General features: G+C 40.9%; 1 protein-coding gene across 1 annotated transcript in view; it reads left to right on the top strand.

The window, feature by feature from the left end:
• Positions 1-20,118, top strand: part of magixa (MAGI family member, X-linked a) — a 69,455-nt gene that overhangs the window by 28,926 nt on the left and 20,411 nt on the right. The window contains exons 4-11 of the mRNA XM_053625072.1: positions 1,372-1,545; positions 2,261-2,438; positions 2,710-2,780; positions 3,717-3,884; positions 8,958-9,402; positions 11,497-11,968; positions 12,333-12,396; positions 15,304-15,705. Coding sequence (XP_053481047.1) covers positions 1,372-1,545; positions 2,261-2,438; positions 2,710-2,780; positions 3,717-3,884; positions 8,958-9,402; positions 11,497-11,968; positions 12,333-12,396; positions 15,304-15,705 — 1,974 coding nt within the window. The remainder of the gene's footprint in view (positions 1-1,371; positions 1,546-2,260; positions 2,439-2,709; positions 2,781-3,716; positions 3,885-8,957; positions 9,403-11,496; positions 11,969-12,332; positions 12,397-15,303; positions 15,706-20,118) is intronic.

Here is a 20,118-nt window from a genome sequence, read left to right as displayed (position 1 = left end):
GCCAAGGGCTGCGTCCGTATTTACCTACTATATAGTAGCTGAGATACATGTATTTCACTTATTATACAGTAAGTAAGTACGCGGTTTCAGACACAGCCATGCTCTCCTGTTCAACGGCAAACGGTTGAGCACTGCCGTGTGTGATCGTGTCCTGTCACAAAATGTGGTGAAAACTCCCACACGACGTTAATAATGTGATTAAGGTGTGTACATGTCTGTAATGTACATCGATGATGCGACTAAAATAGGAATACTCCACGTCTTAATTCGATTTGTGTTTACTTCGAGTATGACTTTAGTTGGATTAAGGTCATCAATAATCGCTGTTTACATGCTAGTTTCTTAATCAGAGTATCGTCTTAATTGGGTTAACATTGGATTATTGTCGTCCATGTAAACGTACTGAATGGATACTTTATTGGTCTTTCTCAAGTCATTATTAACAATATTACTTTTATTGTCACTTGAGTAATTATTTTTATAAGTAGTTTTACTTGAACTTGAGTACCCACCTCTGCCCTCATGTCGTTCCAAAAATATAAGACTTTCTTTTATGTTCAGAAGAGGTTTTTAATGAAACCAGGGAGATTTCTGTCCCTCTGTTTAGATTCCAAGTAACCAAAATGTTCAAGCTCCAAAAAGTTCATAAAGGCATCGTAATAGTGATCCATGTGACTCCAGTGGTTTAATCCCAGTTTTATAATGCTTTGTGTGAACTTTTGTTTATGAACTGGAGGGACAGAAATCTCGCAGGTTTCATTAAAAATCTGTTCATTTGTGTTCCGAAGACGAACGAAAGTCTTACGGGTTTGGAAAGACATGAGGGTGAGTAACTGATGAGAGTTTTTATTTTTGTGTGGACTATCCCTTAAATAGCGTTGCCATGAAATACATTTATAACAGTGAAAAATTTTCAAATAACATTCATGTTTGCATCCAATATTTAGATTTTTTTTGTTACTAGACTCAATAATAATAATAATATCTGTAACAAAATTTGTATTTAAAAAAATTAGGGTGCCTAAGACTTTTGCACAGTACTGTATATACATAACTATATTGTGACAGTGTCATGGCATTGCATTAAATGTTGCATTAAATTAAAAGCATGATGTTCTAATGTACAGTAAGGCTGGAAATTGGAATATACACAAGAACAAAAGTTGTTGTTGTTGGTAAGTTTTTGTTAGTTACTATGATGATTTTATCATGTAGCTATGTAAACATTATGGTTAGTAAGTAAGATATAGGCAACCATCATCTGAAGAACCAGGGAGAAAGCTCTTCATAGCTCTTCTTACTTTTGATACGCAAAGTAAGAAGCATGTATGGGGAACACAATGAAAAAGGAAGTACTATATCTGTCTGTAGGGAACTACTATGGTACGCCACGGCCGGTCCACATTGGGCCCGAAAGCCCACCTATCACCTACCAGGAGCACCGCAACCTGCTGAGGAACTTCCGCACACGCAGCAAGTCCCTCAGTAACCTGGAGAAAGCTGTCGAAGAGGGGGACAACAGTGAGGAAGACTCTGGTCTCTCAGGTACCAAAAATGCAATGATTTGTAGGCTGACTGGCATTTCCAAATTGTCTGTAGTGCGGGAGTGTGTGTGATTGTGACCTGCGATGGGTTGGCACCCTGTCCAGGGTGTCCCACGCCTTGTGCCCCGAGTCCCCTGGGATAGGCTCTAGGCTCCCTGCAACTCTGTGTAGGATAAGTGGTACAGAAAATGGATGGATGGATGGATGGATGGATGATACAATGATAATGATGCTTTTGTAGTTTGACATTATATATTGCTTTAAATGTATTTTTTAGCTTTGAAATTAAGGCCATAAGTTTTGTTTTGTTTTGTTTTTTACTTCTAATGTTGCATAATGGGGGCATAGTGGCTTAGTGGTTAGCACATTTGCCTCGCAACTCTGGTGTTGGGGGTTTGGTTCCCACCTCCGCCCTGTGCGCACGGAGTTTTCATGTTCTCCCCATGCTTCTTGGGTTTCCTCCTGGTACTCCAGTTTCCTCCCCCAGTCCAAAGACATGCTGTGTCGGCTGATTGGCATTTCCAAATTGTCCATTGTGTGTGAAAGGGTGTGTGAATGTGTGTGCGATTGTCCCCCACCTTGTTCCCCAAGTCCCCTGAGGTAGGCTCCAGGCTTCCTGTGACCCTACGTAGGATAAGTGCTACAGATAAAGGATGGATATTGGATAAGACTTGGTATTTGAAGCCTGTTCCGTGCGTTATGTTTCCTCTGCCTAGCTGGTTCTGCAGGAGCGAGCAGTGCCCCTACTACTACTATTGTTTCGCCAAATCAGACGTGGGACTCCGGTGGACCTCGGGATGGTGGTGTCCCGGTAGAGAATGGTGCCCGTGGAGGTGCGCTGCCTGAAAACTGGGAGATGGCATTCAGTGACTCAGGAGAACCTTACTACATCGAGTGAGTCAGAGAGATGAAGGAAAGAGCATAGTTTTTAAGTTCCCTAGCAGGTACCATATTTTGAACCATAATATTTGAACACCCAGTCAGCACTCTCATGGGAACCACAACAACTAGTCTAATGAATTTTTATATAACACTGACCCTGACAGATTGATCACATCCAAGGTTATGGAGGAAGTATTCATTTAATACATTAGGAAGATTGCATACATGATGACATGGTTATAAGTGGAGGAAAAACTCATTTAATGTGCATACATGTTTTTAGTCATAACTCAAAGACGACGAGCTGGCTGGACCCGCGGACTCACAGCAAAGAGGTGGTCAGCAAGACGGAGTGTAAGTGTGTGCATTGCATCTCACTCCTGCCTGTCCTGTGTGTGTTCTGTGATGACTGTGTGCTCTTGCAGAGTCTTCCCTTTTTGTCTTTTCTGCATCTCTGACGTTAATGAGATCAGAGGGTTCTTTTTTTTTTCTTTCTTTTTTATCCTGTGCTTCCTCTACTATCTAAACCCCCATCCCAACCCCAAGTCTTTTTTTAAACACCTAGTGATTTTCTAGCCGTCACTCCAGCTCAGGTTATAGTCAGAATAATGTATTTCTCCAAGGTTTGTTACATGCATGCAAATATATTTTCTGTGTCCTAGCAATATTACTTCAAGGATTCAAGGATTTTTTTATTGTCATTCCAACACCTGTACATGAGCTGGAATGAAATGAAGTACCAAAGGTCCGGTTAAAACCACTCACAAGTAATAACAGCTAACTCACTCATAAATAAATAAACACCCAATACCCAATCATACACACACACACACATATATATATATATATGTGTATATGTGTGTGTGTGTGTGTGTGTGTGTGTGTGTGTGTGTGTGTGTGTGTGTGTGTGTGTGTATGTGTGTGTGTATGTGTGTGTGTATGTGTGTGTGTATGTGTGTGTGTGTGTGTGTGTGTGTGTGTGTGTGTGTGTGTGTGTGTGTATATGTATGTGTGTGTGTGTGTGTATGTATGTATGTATATATACACTAAAACCTGATAAATTAGCAGCATAGTAAAAGACATGGAAAAAAGGTTCAGCTTATCAGTTTATCAGAGTTTAATAGTCTAACAGCTTCTAATATTTTCTGTATTTTTATAGTGAAAAAAGCGTATTTCCTCAAAATATTTACATGCTGGTACAGTTTATTAACCAGCAGAGGGCATTAAAGTTATACAGGGGTGTGTGTGTGTGTGTGTGTGTGTGTGTGTGTGTTTGTCTCCCTGCCTCAGTACCTCCATTCACAGACCAGCCATCTGAACTGAAGGGCTATTCCATCCACACACGTCTCTCCAAAGGGCCACGAGGTTTTGGCTTTAACATTGTTGGGGGAAGCAGACCCAGAGAATTCCTGCAGGTGTACAGCGTCACACCTGGAGGCCCACCTGCCCTTAACACAGGTACACCTGCACTATGCATAAAGCTTTCACTGTGTTATAACAACCAGAGGTCTCAGTCTTTCAAGGAAATGTCTACATTAAAGACATTTGGGTCCTGTGAACAGGTTGAATTTCGATTTCCGAGGACATGAGGTGTTGAATGATGAAAATTAGAAATGGGCACTAGAGGGCAGTCAAAGTTCATGATAACATTTTGAGCATGTCAGGCTGAACAATGGTTCCAGAAGTAATTTATAATTCTATAGTTCATTTTACAGTGGTGTGAAAATGTTTTTTTTTTGTGTATATCCCATACTATTTTTTTTTTCTGAAGATATATTATATATATATATATATATATATATATATATATATATATATATATATATATATATATATGTAATCTCAAATGCAACCTGAGTAAACACAAAATACAGTTTTTAAATGATAATGTTATTTATTGAAGCAAAAAAGTTATCTAATACCAACTGGGCCTGTGTGAAAATGTATTTGCCCCCATAGTTACTAATTCCCCAAATCTATGAAACTGCATTCATAATGGGGTTCAGCTGGACTAGATGCAATCAGGCCTGATTACTACAAACCCTGTTCAATCAAATCAACACTTAAAGAGAACTTTTTCAACAGCCTGAAGTTAAGAACACTATGCTAAAATTGAACGAAATACCAGAAATGATGAAGGTGATTGAAGTACATCACTCTACGAAGGTTTACAAAGCTATTTTAAAGCCTCTGGGACTCCAAAGCACCACAGTGAGAGCCATTATCTCCAAATGGAAAAACTCAGCACAGTAGTGAACCTTCCCTGAAGTGGCCGACCTTCCAATATTCCTCCAAGAGCACAGCAACTACTCATCCAGCAAGTCAAAAGAGCCAAGGACAACATCAAAGCGCCTACAGGCCTCTCTTGCATCAATAAAGGTACCTGTTCATGACTCCACTATCAGAAAGACACTGGGCAAAAATGTTGCGAGGTGAAAACCACTGCTAACCCAGAAGATCATTAAGACTCGTCTGTATTTTGCCAAAACACACCTTGATGATCCTCATACCTTTTGGGAGAATGCTCTATGGATAGATGAGTCGAAAGTGGAACTGTTTGCGAGACAGGGGTCCTGTTACATCTGGCGTAAACCAAACACAGAATTCCACAAAAAGAATATCATACCTACAGTCAAGCATGGTGGTGGCAGTGTGATAGTGTGGGGATGCTTTGCTGCTTCAGGGCCTGGGCAACCTGCAATAAGTGAGGCGAAACATTAATCCTGCTCTCTACCAGAAAATCCTAAAGGAGAATGTCCGGTCTTCAGTCCGTAAATTGAAACTCAAGCACAACTGGATTATGCAGCAAGACAATGATCCAAAGCATAGGAGTAAATCCTAATCCTAGAAGTAAGTGAAAGACTGATCTCCAGTTATCAGAAGCATTTGGTTGCAGTTATTGTTGCTAAAGGTGGCACAACCAGATTTTAAGTTTAAGGGGGCAATTAGTTTTTCACATGGGTGATAGGTGTTTGATAACTTTTTTTTGCTTCAATAAAAATAAACAAATAAAAAAACTGTACTGTGTCTTTACTCAGGTTGCCTTTGTTTTATGTTGTATTTTGTTTGAAGAACTAAAACTATTTAGTATATGAGATGCACAAAAACAGAAGAAATCAGGCAAATACTTTTTCACAGCACTGTACTTTTATAACTAATGTATAAACCTTCAAAAACTGGCTTACTATTAACTATGAGATGATTAAATTATAGTAACAAACAAAAAAAAACCAACAACAACAAAAATGGGATTGATTCATGTCCTATAGAAGTCATTTTAAGTCATTTTGTCTTGTCTTGGTATTTTGTTTTGTTTGATGTTGTTCTGGAGAACAACTAGATTACCCACAATCCTAACATCACACCATCCAAAAGAGACATCAGTGTAATCATGGAACCAACAAAGACAGCTTCTCTACAGCGTATTTCACCTTGGCAAATGTTGATAAGCCACCAGAAATTAAAAATGAATCGCTTAGTATGGAGGCAGGTGATAGTCTATGTTTGTCTTCCAGGTTTGTAAATAATCGCGTTTTAATGAATTAGCCAAGAGGAAGCTTCTGAAATAAAGTTGAATGTGAAGGGTAGATAGCAATCTGCATGTTGATTGTTTGTTATGATGCACACAGTATTAGGAGGAATAACTCTAGTGCGTTTTCTGTGGTAGGGACTTATTATACATGTCTGGCTTTTCTGCTATAGTTCAACAAGGAAAGGTTTGGGTGTTTTTGTTGTACATATATGCAATCAGTGGATGCAGCGTATACCATGAACTGAAAGCTGTCTGGAGCGGGAAATATTAACGTTGAAAATACCAGGTTTGGTATTATAGAAGTAAACCTATTATACTCTCGAGAGGTTTCTGAATAACTTAATACAATTACAAAGAAGCTGAGGTGTAGCTTGTTAATAAAGCCAGAGCAGTTTCGGAGCCATGTTGATAATATTGGTTACCGGTTTAAATGTTTATTGCGTAATTGATTGGCAAATGGCTTTCTATGTGCAAATGTACAACGACCTCTCAGTAGTGAGCACCAATAAAGTTTAGTATCTTCGCTCAGCGTGAGCGACGGAGTTACGTGGCAGAATAAAAGAGACCGAGAAAGGATGAAAAGAACATAGATATGGATGAAATAATGGTTGTTTAGTTGCTCTCTATTTATCTCTCTCTCTCTTCAAGTATCTTTCTTTACTCTTATTAACGTTTCTTTTGTTTGTCTCTCTTTCCTCTTTCTAACTGATTTATCCTGACTTACACTTTCTTTCCTTTCCCTACCTTGTTTAGTATTTTAAATCTCTCTCACCGCCTATGCGGGATTACAGCGATGTGATAGGGGGGTTGTTGGGTATGAATCCGCTGATCTGCTCTTAATCCTGATTGGGATGGGCTTTTAATCCTTGTATCCCTCACCACTGCCTGCTCACGAGTGCACACTGATGGTCTCAGTAAGGATCGAGGACATTAGGCCTGTCACAATAATTACGTTATCGACTTATCGTACAACATTATGGACATGACCTTGATTATTTTTGCTGACCTTGATATTGTGCTTTGTGTTTACATGCGTGTTTGTCTATGTAAGAATGAATGCCACCAACATGCAAGGTATTAACAGTGCACCAGCGATTGTTTTTTAAAGAAGAAAAATCTAGAAAGAATAGTTCCAATGTTTCAAATAATCTAGTTAATAATGTGTGGGATTGAGCCGCTTAAAATGCCTGAGCTGAAGCTGAACAGTGAATGTTTTACACCGGTAAACTGAAACGCTTTACTATCGGCTTAATTAACTCATCCAAATGCATCTTATACACATATGAGATTAATCAGACGTATACACAACGTAAACCTAATATTACAACTTGCTTGTGCACAAAATGACACGGATGCACAAATGAACTTAAGTAAGGCGCCAGTCAGAATGGTAAGTCACATTGTGAAGACGCTCTTTCCATAGCAACGCTCTAAAACACGGATAGTGAAGAACTAAAGCCTAAAGAATTCACAGTACTGTATTGCAGTTTCAGAATACTCTTAAGAACTAAAAGTTAATTGCTCTTTGAAATGGCGTACATGCATTATTATGCTATTATATTATCATTTTATCTGTGGCATAAAATGGTCTTCAGCTGTACTGATGGTCGCCATCAGTACAGCTCTAGACACTGCTGCAGTATGATTTGTGAAAGAAAGCTAGTCATCAGCTGTTGAGTAACCCACCCTTCCTGGCAGAACTTGATGATGGTGCACATTGTAGCATGCATGAAGTTAAGGCAGAACATAAAATCAGTGTGGTGTTTATTAGGATAAATCCAGTACTCATTCAGTAGGTTCACATGGATGATAATAATCCGATATTAACACGATACTCTGGTTAAGAAACTACCATATAAACAGTGATTATTGATGACCTTAATCCGACTAAAGTCACACTCGAAGTAAACACAAATCGAATTAAGACGTGTGGAGTATTCCTGTTTTAGTCACATTATTGGAGTTTATTACAGACATGTAAACACCTTAATCATACTGTTAACGTCGTGTGGGAGTTTTCACCGCATTCTACGACAGGACACGTACACACACGGCAGTGCTCAACTGTTTGACAGTAAACAAGAGAGCACGGCTGCGTCCGAAACCGTGTACTTACCCGCTATGTATTAGGCGGGACATGCGTATTTTAGCTACTATAGAGTAGGTAAGTACGCGGTTTCGGACGCAGCACACGGCTTCAATGACATTTCCATATATGAGGAGTCACAGTTGATGGTGACATTGTGTTGACTTGGGATGACAGGAAGCTCTTTCTTCAAAAAGTTGAGTTGAAGGTGGTTCTTCATCCTGGGAAAGACGTATGTATGACAGCTGAAATGTTGAGATGCTGAGATGGTGGGAAAGACAGGTACAGCTGAATTCACCACCCTGTACAGTTTTCCTGAAAGATAGGACTAAAGCTGTCCGAGTGGCAGTTTACAGACAGTTTATCAGAGGCATGTTGGTGGTTCCGTTTATCAAAAACTGCAGACAGATCCAGCACTAAACTGAGGATTTCTCGACAGGTTGCAAGGTGTCCAGAACATTCAAAAGGACAATTTTGATGGAGCGGCTGCTCTTGACGCAAGGCTGTTTGATTCTGCTCAATTCTAGACAGCTTTATTTTGCTGTGACTGTATCTGTTACAGGGTTCTTGTGCAGGCCTGGAAATGTATGAAAGTAAAAGACATTCATTTTCAGACAGAAAAATAGGAAATTGCAGAGTTTAAGAATGAATGAATTACAGAGATTAAGGTTCTAAATATGGTCTTTAGACATTCACATATTTTCTGTCCTAATGCATATCACATTTAAAGTTCTTACCAAGAAACCTGAACTTAGAGAGTTGTGACTGGAATCTTTTAAAAAGAAAAGCTTTCCAAGCTTAAAAATGAAAGAAGAACTTTTTATAACTTCCAGAGTAGAATATGTGTTATGATCGCTCTCTTTCCCTCTTTCTGTTTTTCACTCTGTCTATTTCTGTCTGTCCATGACCTCAGCGGACATCCTGGTCTACATTAACGACACATGTGTGCTGGGTATGTCCCACAAGGAGGTGGTGGAGATGCTGAAGGCCGTGCCTATGGGCCACAGTGTGGATGTGGTGCTGCGTAGGGGCTATCCCATGCTTTACAATCCTGATGGCTGCCCCAAGACCAGCCTGTCTTCACCCTCTGATCCCAGCCCAGGGTCTGCCCAGGCCCCACCTCACAATCTGAACCGTTCCACCTCCCACCACAACGGTTTCTACCCTCGGATGCAAAAAGAGCCTTTAGACACCAACGGTAATGTGGCAGCCCCGCCTAGCTACCACATGCCCAATGGAAACTCAGTAGACAGAACTGTAGGGATTGCAGGCCTACCCTCAAATCTGCCAATGGCAAGGTCGGAGAGACTGAGCTCAAGCCACAGTGATACAGAGGTCAGCACTGTCGTCACACGCAGGTAATATACACACAAACACACCATGGAGTTTTTACTGAACCGAGGCTTTACCTTGGAAAGCTGTGGTTAACAATAAAGGGAAGAGAGGAGAAACGAATTCAAGACAGAATACGGTTGTTTGTAATGATATGCAGATAACTGCATAATTATTGGCACCTTTTATTAGCAGCGTACAATTGTGTTTTTATAAATTGATAAATTAATGAATTCCATTATTTAAAATATAAGTATTCAATTGGTTAAATTATTTATCTTTCAAATAATAAAAGGACTGTCATTAAAAGTTTTTTTTCCCTCTCAAAAACATGTGCCAAAATGAATGATAACCCTAAAATATTTCAAACAAATGGAACTAATTGTCATCTTAGTCTATTAGAATTACCGAACAAAGCATTACTCTCTTCATTATATTTTACTGGATAACATTGTTTTGTTATTTTCTGTTATGACTACATTTTGTTTTCATCTGTAACAGGATTCTGTTTCTTAAGAATACTAGATGGAAATTTTCTAGTTTATTTCACAATTTGCCATGCAAACATCAGTTTTCTGCAGGCGTCAATGTTTTCCCCGAGTAGAAACAATTGAATGTATTAGAATCGGAAGTCAGGATTAGCGACTTGGACATAAAACATACGAGTACAATGGAACAAAGCATTAAGAACCATTGTTATTCCTTGGTGTGCACTTGGGCTCTGAGACCTAAGCAGGAAGGCTGCTTCCAGGAATAATATAATTCCCATCAACACATTTCTTGGGAAAGCAAAACGTTTGTACCTCACTTTGAGATCTTCCAATCCCTGTGTACGAGGCCCATACATGCTATATAATATATACAATATAGCCATTATATGCAGTACAGATTGATAGTGGTGTTCATAGTTTGTCACTTGTGGGTGTGGCTACTGTTTTCAGCTGTTATCCAGTGTCTAGCTGCTTATTAAGTTCTGATTAGAAATGGTAGTAGACAAAACGCATTCAAGGTTCTGTATAATTTCTACCTGTCGCCATGTTTCTTTTTTTTGGGGACCACCTGCACCACACATTTGGTGAGAGAAATGTACTAAAATGAATTGGACCATTTTATAACTTATTTGCATAAAAATGATGAAATCTTGAAGTAATAGGTCACTTGTTTCCCTGTTGTTGTGTCACATGGCTCTGCATGGTAACTCAAATAACCACTGTTTACAGAAAAGCATCTCAGATTGTACCACATTGAGGCCGATGGGTTATAACATCAAGAGACCACACTCCTGTCAGCCAAAAAACAGGAATTTGATACAATGCAATGTTTTTCCATTCTTCAACAGTCCAGAGTCAGTGAGCATCTTGACTTGACTGACAGGTGTGGAAGCTGATGTGGTCTTCTGATGTTGTAGCCCATCAGACACGAGGTTTGATGCATTCTGAAATGCTTTTTTGCTCACCACGGTTGTAGAGAGTCGTTATTTGAGTTACAGTAGACTTCCTATCAGCTCAAACAAGTCTGGCCATTCTTCTCTGAATTCTCTCATCAACAAGGCATGTCCACCAGCAGAACTGCCACTCACTGGATGTTTTCTTGTTTTTCTCACCACAAGAAAACTCTAGAGATTATTGTGTGTGTGAGAATTCCAGGAGATCGGCATTTTCGGAAATATTGTCTGGCACCAACAACTATGCCACGGCCAAAGTCACCGAGATCACACTTTTCCCCCATCCTGATGTTTAATGTGAACATTAACTGAAGCTCTTGACCCGAGCTGCATGATTTTATACATTGAACTACTGCCACATGATTGGCGGTTTGGATAGCCATAAGAATATACAAGTGTTCCTATTAAAGTGACCAGTGAGTGTATAGCAGAAATCAGTGGTCTTCCGTAACTTATTTTCATGATAATGTGAACTCGGTATTAGAAATTATTCTTGGCGTCTCGGTCTAATGTAAGTCCCGATCCCCAATGTCACACTAACTAATCAGACTAGTTTCTGCTCAACATGGCAGTAAATCCAGGGTTTATATTTTGTTGTTTGGTGTTGTTCAGATGTATAGGTTGTGTATCATTTATTCTTTCTCTTTTTCTCTCCTCTCTTCCCTCACTTGACCAGAGCCTCACTCATTCGCAGCTACAACAACAATACCCTTCCTGCCCCATCTCTGGCTCACCAGAACTCCAAGTCTTCCGAGAGTGATCTGTCCAGCGGTGCCCTCCCTCTGCCGCAGCCTGAGGTAGGAAGTGCACCAGCGCCGCCGGGTGTCCCCAGTGCCCAACGCCCACTCGTGCCCCCAACTGAGCTGCCACCCTGTGGCTTCAATGGCTGCCCGGCCAGCAACCCCCCTCGGCCTGCCCCAGGCAACCTGGGATCGCCTGGGGCTGGCACAGGAGGTGAGCTTGTGCCTGTGGCCCTGGGGAGAAGCGAGGGAGGGGGCATGGGCTTCAGCGTGACAGCAGGCGGGCAGGGCGGGCAGTTGGCGCTGATCAAGCGGGTGTGGGACCGGCGCCAGTGCCCGTCCCTGCAGCCGGGCGATGCCATCATCAAGATCAATGGCGCTGATGTGCAGAGCCTGAGCTTCGCACAGGTAACTTGAGCCACCTGTTCAATTAAAGTACAATTTTTTTTCGTTGCATCATATATAATACAGAAGTGGAGAAATTGCTATCCTGGGAACCTGGAACAAGCAGGTAATGTATATGGGCTATAGGTTTTTCAGTGGATAAGCAGGTTCTGTAACCTGTTGTTATAATGCTCACCAGCAGTTCTTTTTATTATTTTTTTTAATAAACCCTCTATTTTCTATTGGCTTTCACAAAAGAAAACATTGTTTAAACATGCAAACATAAATATACCACAGCTGGTTTCTATATTCTCAGAATTAAATTTCCTGCACACATATTTTTGGGTTATTTTGGGTTGTTTTTTTTTTTTGTTTTTTACATCCACAGGTACAGAGAGTACTGCAAGAGCATACCAGACAGGGTGAGGTGGTCTTACTGGTTTACAGAGGAGGTAAGCATACACTATACATTATAGTATAGAATATTACATACTACGTAGAGTATATATTCTATACATACATACGTATGTACAGTATCTCTCAAAAGTGAGTACACCCCTCACATTTTTGTAAATATTTGATTATATCTTTTCATGTGACGACACTGAAGAAATGACACTTTGCTACAATGTAAAGTAGTGAGTGTTCAGCTTGTGTAACAGTGTAAATTTGCTGTCCCCTCAAAATAACTCGACACACAGCCACTAATGTCTAAACCACTGGCAAGAAAAGTGAGTACACCCCTAAGTGAAAATGTTCAAATTGGGCCCAAAGTGTCAATATTTTGTGTGGCCACCATTATTTTCCAGCACTGCCTTAACCCACTTGGGCATGGAGTTCACCAGAGCTTCACAGGTTGCCACTGGAGTCCTCTTCCACTCCTTCATGACGACATCACGGAGCTGGTGGATGTTGGAGACCTTGTGCTCCTCCACCTTCCATTTGAGGATGCCCCACAGATGCTCAATAGGGTTTAGGTCTGGAGACATACTTGGCCAGTCCATCACCTTCACCCTCAGCTTCTTTAGCAAGGCATTGGTCGTCTTGGAGGTGTGTTTGGGGTCATTATCATGCTTGCATACTGCCCTGTGGCCCAGTCTCCGAAGGGAGGGGATCATGCTCTGCTTCAGTATGTCACAGTACATGTTGGCATTCATGGTTCCCTTAATGAACTGTAGCTCCCCAGTGCCGGCAGCACTCATGCAGCCCCAGACCATGACACTCCCACCACCATGCTTGACTGTAGGCAAGACACACTTGTCTTTGTACTCCTCACCTGCTTGCTGCCACACACGCCTGACACCATCTGAACCAAATAAGTTTATCTTGGTCTCATCAGACCACAGGACATGGTTCCAGTAATCCATGTCCTTAGGCTGCTTGTCTTCAGCAAACTGTTTGCGGGCTTTCTTGTGCATCATCTGTAGAAGAGGCTTCCTTCTGGGATGATAGCCATGCAGACCAATTTGATGCAGTGTGCGGCGTATGGTCTGAGCACTGACAGGCTGACCCCCCACCCATTCAACTTCTGCAGCAATGCTGGCAGCACTCATACATCTGTTTCCCAAAGACAACCTCTGGATATGACGCGGAGCACGTGCACTCAACTTCTTTGGTCGACCATGGCGAGGCCTGTTCTGAGTGGGACCTGTCCTGTTAAACCGCTGTGTGGTCTTGGCCACCGTGCTGCAGCTCAGTGTCAGGGTCTTGGCAATCTTCTTATATCCTAGGCCATCTTTATGTAGAGCAACAATTCTTTTTTACAGATCCTCAAAGAGTTCTTTGCCATGAGGTGCCATGTTGAACTTCCAGTGACCAGTATGAGGGAGTGTGAGAGCGATGACACCAAACACATCTGCTCCCCATTTACACCTGAGACCTTGTAACACTAACAAGTCACATGACACCGGGGAGGGAAAATGGCTAATTGGGCCCAATTTGGACATTTTCACTTAGGGGTGTACTCACTTTTGTTGCCAGTGGTTTAGATATTAATGGCTGTGTGTTGAGTTATTTTGAGGGGACAGCTAATTTACACTGTTGTACAAGCTGTACACTCACTACTTCACATTGTAGCAAAGTGGCATTTTTTCAGTGTTGTCACATGACAAGATATAATCAAATATTTACAAAAATATGAGGGGTGTACTCACTTTTGTGAGATACTGTATAGTGTGTAATGGAGATGTGTTAAACTGCTACACCTAACAATACACAGAACGCCTTGAAGACGGACAAGAGCAAAAGTAGGGGACTATGAGAGAAGTTACCTTTGTAATAAGAGCACAAATTTAATGTTCTTACTGAAATAGTGTGCATGATGTTAAATAACTATTGTATGCACTATTGTGGTATTTTTTTTATATTCTATATGGCTAAACCTTTGTGGGCACCTGACTGTCACACCCATATGTGCTTTTTGATCATCCCAGTCCAGATTTAGTCCCCCATTGCTGTTATAATAACCTCCATTCTTCTGAGAAGGCTTTCCTCTTGTTTTTTGAGCGCTGCTGTGGGGATTTGTTCATTCAGCCACAAGAGCATTAGTGAGGTCAAGCACTGATGTTGGGTGAGGAGGCCTGGGGTGCAGTCAGCATTCCAGTTCATCCCAAAGGTGTTGAGTGGGGTTGAGGTCAGGGATCTGTGCAGGCTGCAGGCTGAGTTCTTCCGTGACAACCTTGGCAGTGTCATGCTGGAACAGGTTTGGGCCACTTAGTTCCAATAAGGGAAATTGTAATGTTACAGTATACAAAGACATCTTATACAGTTATGTGCTTTCAACTATGTGGTAACAATTTGGGGAAGAACCACATACAGTGTAGGTGTGATGGCCAGGTGACCACATACTTTTGGCCATATATTGTATATATGACTAGAATTGTTTTGTGCATTTTGAGTATCAGGATTATATCCAGATAGAGATTATTCACATAAAAATGTAGGTATGAATCTGCCTGAAATCCATTCAAATCTGATTTCAGTCTTATTGCTCAAACCTCTTCAGAAGTTATGCGTTTTATCTGGATATTATACAATTAAACATGCATTCATCTCTCACCAAACTACATCTGACAAACAAAAATTAAAAACGAAATGCTAAACCTCATTCAAAAAAAAAACACCACCACCACAGGACCACCACAGGTGGTCAAATGCAATGAGCTGATGCATTATGCATTTGAATACTGATGTAAATACATGTTGAAATCATGTCCTGATACAATCCAGATACATAATTCAAATGACCATAAGTAAACAGAGTAAATATGTAGGTAGATGCAGGCACTATTTTAACAAAATTTACTTTTGCGTACATATTGCTAAATAGCATCAATGTTCTCATCTATACTCCTCTATAGGAAACGTCCCTTCTCCTGTCACCCCAAACTCGTACAACAGCGTTCCCCCACCCCAGGGCCCTCCAGATTTGATGTCCCCTTCATCAGATGGCCCCACAACTAGCCAAAGCACCCTATCCCCCCAGTCGCCCTCCAACGAGCTCCCTCCTTTGGTCCAGAGCACCAGCTTTCTGGACTCTGTGCCTGTTACACTGACCATGGAGCCACGGGACTGGATGGGGGTTGAGGACGTGGCTGTGCAGGGTCCTCGTCTGCCTTCCTCTAATGCCCTTGGAGCTGTGTCCAAAACCCAGCCCGAGGGTAGAGGAGCAGTGCCTAGCAAATCTTTGGAGGTGGAGCTGAGGAGAAGGCCTGGAGAGGGTTTTGGCTTTGTCATCGCCACACAGGACATGACAAATGGCTGTGAGTACTGGCGGCTTTTATTACTGACTCAGATTCAGTTCCAGCTTCAGGGGTTATGTTTCCATTTTACAATGCTGTCTGGGACTTAATGTGGCAGTATAACAGTAATTTGTACAGAATACAAAACCTATGGCATAAAAAGGCAATACAAGTATAAGAGTTTACATATAGAGAAAGTGTGTTTTTTCAACTTCATTGTGTTTTTGAACTTCATTGTATTTCAAAAGTATCATTTTCTTTGTTTTTGCCTTTTTTTATTTTTATTAAGAAAAAAAGATTAGTAATGACCATATTGACCAATATCACTATTTTCATTTCAGTGCATCATGCATGAATTGGTTTTGACTAGAAATCGAAATGATATCAAAAGACTGATTATGTCTTCATCAGTGCTACAGTATGGGTTGTGGAAGTTCCTTTAACACATTTCAACAAAGTTTCTGTTTATAGTCCTGCTGGTGCTAAAATTCATCATTTTGCTTTATTTGAATAAGATCAACATGCATTCGTTTCATATTGTTTGTTCGAGTTTAAACTTTATTCTCTAAATCTTTTACCAGAACTCCAAATAGAAACCACGGAGGAATTTGCTGGATAGATTAGACTGACATACTTTGTATCGAAACTAAGACCAGCTGCTGAAAAAAGCCTGTTTGCCTTCTTACTGCAGTGAATTTGTACCAGGTTTAGTGCAGAGGAGCAACGAGTAACACCCTAATCCTACTTTATTTCACTCGCTCAGTAGAGGAGAGACCAGCAAGCAAATAAACAGTAAATCCATTACAAATTCTTTTTATATATATATATATATATATATATATATATATATATATATTTTTTTTTTTTTAAAACAGGAAAACTTGTGACTGCTATGAGTCACAGAATAGTGCTAATCATGATTCATTCTGAGTTTAAGCTTATGTATGTGAAGTGAGGACCTAGATGAATCCTTGATCTTTTTGCCATGTTGTGCAAGCTAAGGTCATGTTTCGCAATGCTTTAATAAAGTGCACCATCGTAAGGAGGCATAAGCTTATCTCTGGGAGTTTGACATCATCCGATTTGACCTCATTCCTGCAAAGGTTTAGTTGTAATGCAAGTTAATTTGGTACTTGGTTCTGTACAGAAAGTTGTGAGTTCAGATCTCACTGCAACTGTACAACCCTTGGGAGAGGCCTTTAATTCTCACCTGCTTTTTATATATATATATGTATATGTGTGTGTGTATATATGTATATGTGTATATATATTAATCAATCACTATCCACTTTTTTTTTTTTAGGAATAACTGTACACCTACAACTTTTATGCAGTTATCTAATCAGCCAATCATTTGGCAGCAGCACTATGCATAAACTCATGCAGATACAAGTCAAGAGCTTCAGTTAATGTTCACATCAAACATCAGAAAAGTGTGATCTCGGTCACTTTAACTGTGGCATGGTTGTTGATGCCAGATGGGCTCTTTTGAGTATTTAAGAGTTAAAGAGACATGGCTCCTTTACTGTATCACTCCTATACCCTCACGCATCATGTTACGCAACTTAAAGTGCGTGGCCACATTACCCATTTCTGCTTTCTGTCCGTCTCAAATTCTCTCCCCTCACAGATACACAGATATACAAACAGACACTTGACTTCACTGTATCTTTGCTTTTCTCTTTAAGTCGACCTTCCTTGCACATGCCTGCGCAATGTTAAATCTCACTCTCCATTTTAAACCATACACAAGCACATAAATATCCTCAAATATGCCGCTCACTGCTATCTACCTCTGGTCCTCCCACCCCTCCTCTCTTTCTCTCTCTCTCGCGTGCGCGCGCTCTCTCATGACCTCCCTCCTCCCCCTCTCTCTCACTCACTCACTCACTCGCTCACTCACTCGGTTTATACACTTTCACCCACTCCCCATCTCTCAGTTTCACTCGAACAGCGCAAGAGTTTGTTCCGTTTCTGTCTCTACTCGAAGAAAAATAGCCCTAGACGTTTCTTTCTGCATTCTCTTTCTAGAACTTTATGTAACTTTAAAGATTGGCGGTTAGCTCTCTTTGGATTTAAACTCTTCGAACATCTCATCAAAACACCATGTTGGAGCGACTCCAGTCTGCCATGAAATCCGTCAAGGACTCTAAACGTAAATACGCTAACTAATGTTAATAATTTTCTGACCATGTATTTATAGATGTATTTTTTTTCAGATGGCAAACCTGTTAATATTCTGACAAATCTTTGCTCAGCATTTTCCTGTATTTTCTGCCTTGTTGTGCTGTTTGTTTATCAGTCCTGATTCTGCATGGTGTGCGCACGTGTCGGCATGGGAACGTTCAGGATGTGCACACACCATACGGATTCCCTTGCTCTGTGTGTGTGTGTGTGTGTGTGTGTGTGTGTGTGTGTGTGTGTGTGTGTGTGTGTGTGTGCGTGTGTGTGTACAGAGAGAAAGCATTGTGCTGTATAAGTAGTGAGGCACCGCTGCATTGTGACACTGATCCGTGTCCCTTTGATTTCAGCCCAACTCTAATTGTACAGCTTTGGTGAACCCGAACTGAATACCTGAAATATTTCCAGCTGCCTCTTACAGTCATGAATGGCCTAATTCTTTGCCTCTGCATCAGAGAGGGATTTGAGCTCTTTTATTAAACCACACAGATACAGGAATTTCTCACAAGCAGACTGTCAGCGTTTCACACAATTTAGCATCGATCAGTGAAGACAATTAATTCTATACCATAACCCTTAGGAGTCTAAGAGATTATAGCTTTTCACTAATTTCACTCATTATTGTTTTGTTTATATTGCTGTGGAACGGTTTGACCGAACAAACATTTAATCCAAAATACCTCCTTCATGGTTACCTCTTGAACAGGGTTCATGTAGAACTTGGCAGTGTACAAGCTTGTATGTCTTGCATGTGTTTGAATGGTAAATCATTGACAGAGTCTTATGACCCATTAGACATTTTAGCAGTCACAATAACTTTTAAATGGTTTGATTTATGATGTTTAAGAATGGTTAACATAGAAAAGACAAATATCTGGGCATGAAAAATCCTTTTCATGTCTTAAATGGCAGTATCTACACATCTTCTGTGTCGTTTCAAGAGCTGGCAGTTAAATGTAATACATGCAAGATAGAAGTTTGAAAAACATATCAAAGTGTGTGCTCATGTGCACATGATCTCATTTAATGAGAATGTTCCCGAGAACAGTACTGAAGAACATCTTGTTTTGCTGTAGCTGGCATTGTACAAGCAGGGGAGTACTCTGTTCACCATGGCGTGATGTACGGAACAGTCGCTCTATATGTTCAGTGGTTTAAAACGCAATAATCAGATGAGAGTTCACAGGTCAAAGATGTGTAGTATTACTAGAATGTCCTTGTGTTTACATGTGCTGTGCTCTGTACTCAGAAGACGAAAAGTTGCATTTGGTGAAATATTAAACAGATGGTTAAGTTTTCTGCCCCTGTTTCTCCGAGGGGGGGGTGAGATTGAGTGAGATGGAGTGAGTGATTGAGTGAGATGGAGTGAATGAGTGATTGAGTGAGATGGAGTGAGTGAGTGATTGAGTGAGTGAGTGAGATGGAGTGAGATGGATTGAGTGAGTGAGTGAGTGAGTGAGTGATTGAGTGAGATTGAGTAAGTGATTGAGTGAGATGGAGTGAATGAGTGGTTGAGTGAGATGGAGTGAGTGAGGGATTGAGTGAGTGAGATGGAGTGAGTGATTGAGTGAGATGGAGTGAGTGATTGAGTGATGGAGTGAGTGAGTGTGTGAAAGTGAGAGTGAGTGAATGAGCTGAGAGAGTGAGGGATGGAGAGAGTGAGATAGTGAGTGAAAGAATGAGAGAGTGAGTGACATGGAGAGCATGCAATAGAGTGGGTAAGAGAGATAGAGTGAGTGCGTGTGATAGTGAGTGAGTGAGATAGAGAGGGTGAGATGGAGAGTAAGTGGGTGAGAAAGATTGAGTGAGTGAGTGAGATAGAGAGAGTGTGAGTGAGATGGAGAGAGGGAGGGAGTGAATAAGATGGAGAGGGTGAGATGGAGAATGAGTGGGTGAGAAAGATTGAGTGAGTGAGATAGGGAGAGAGTGTGAATGAGTGGGAGAGAGTGAGTGAGTTAGAGAGAGTGAGTAAGTGAGATGGAATGAGTGAGTGTGATGGAGTGAGTAAGTAAGTGAGTGAGAAAGAATGAGATTTAAAATTAATTTTTTTATATATATATATTTCATAGCCGTCAATAAAATATGTATGTGGCTGAAAATGTCTGGTCTCAGTACTGCTCCAGGCTAAATCAATGGGGGAAAATTGAGAAATGTGGGGACAAATGATGTGACCCACTAAAATCCAACCGACCTGGACCTGGAGGTATCGGCGAGACAACTTGCCTGTCCGTTATGTAGCCTGGCAATTCAGCC

Source organism: Ictalurus furcatus, chromosome 5 (genome assembly GCF_023375685.1).
Source record: "Ictalurus furcatus strain D&B chromosome 5, Billie_1.0, whole genome shotgun sequence".
Taxonomy (NCBI): Eukaryota; Metazoa; Chordata; class Actinopteri; order Siluriformes; family Ictaluridae; genus Ictalurus; species Ictalurus furcatus.
This window is presented reverse-complemented; position numbering and strand designations above follow the sequence as displayed.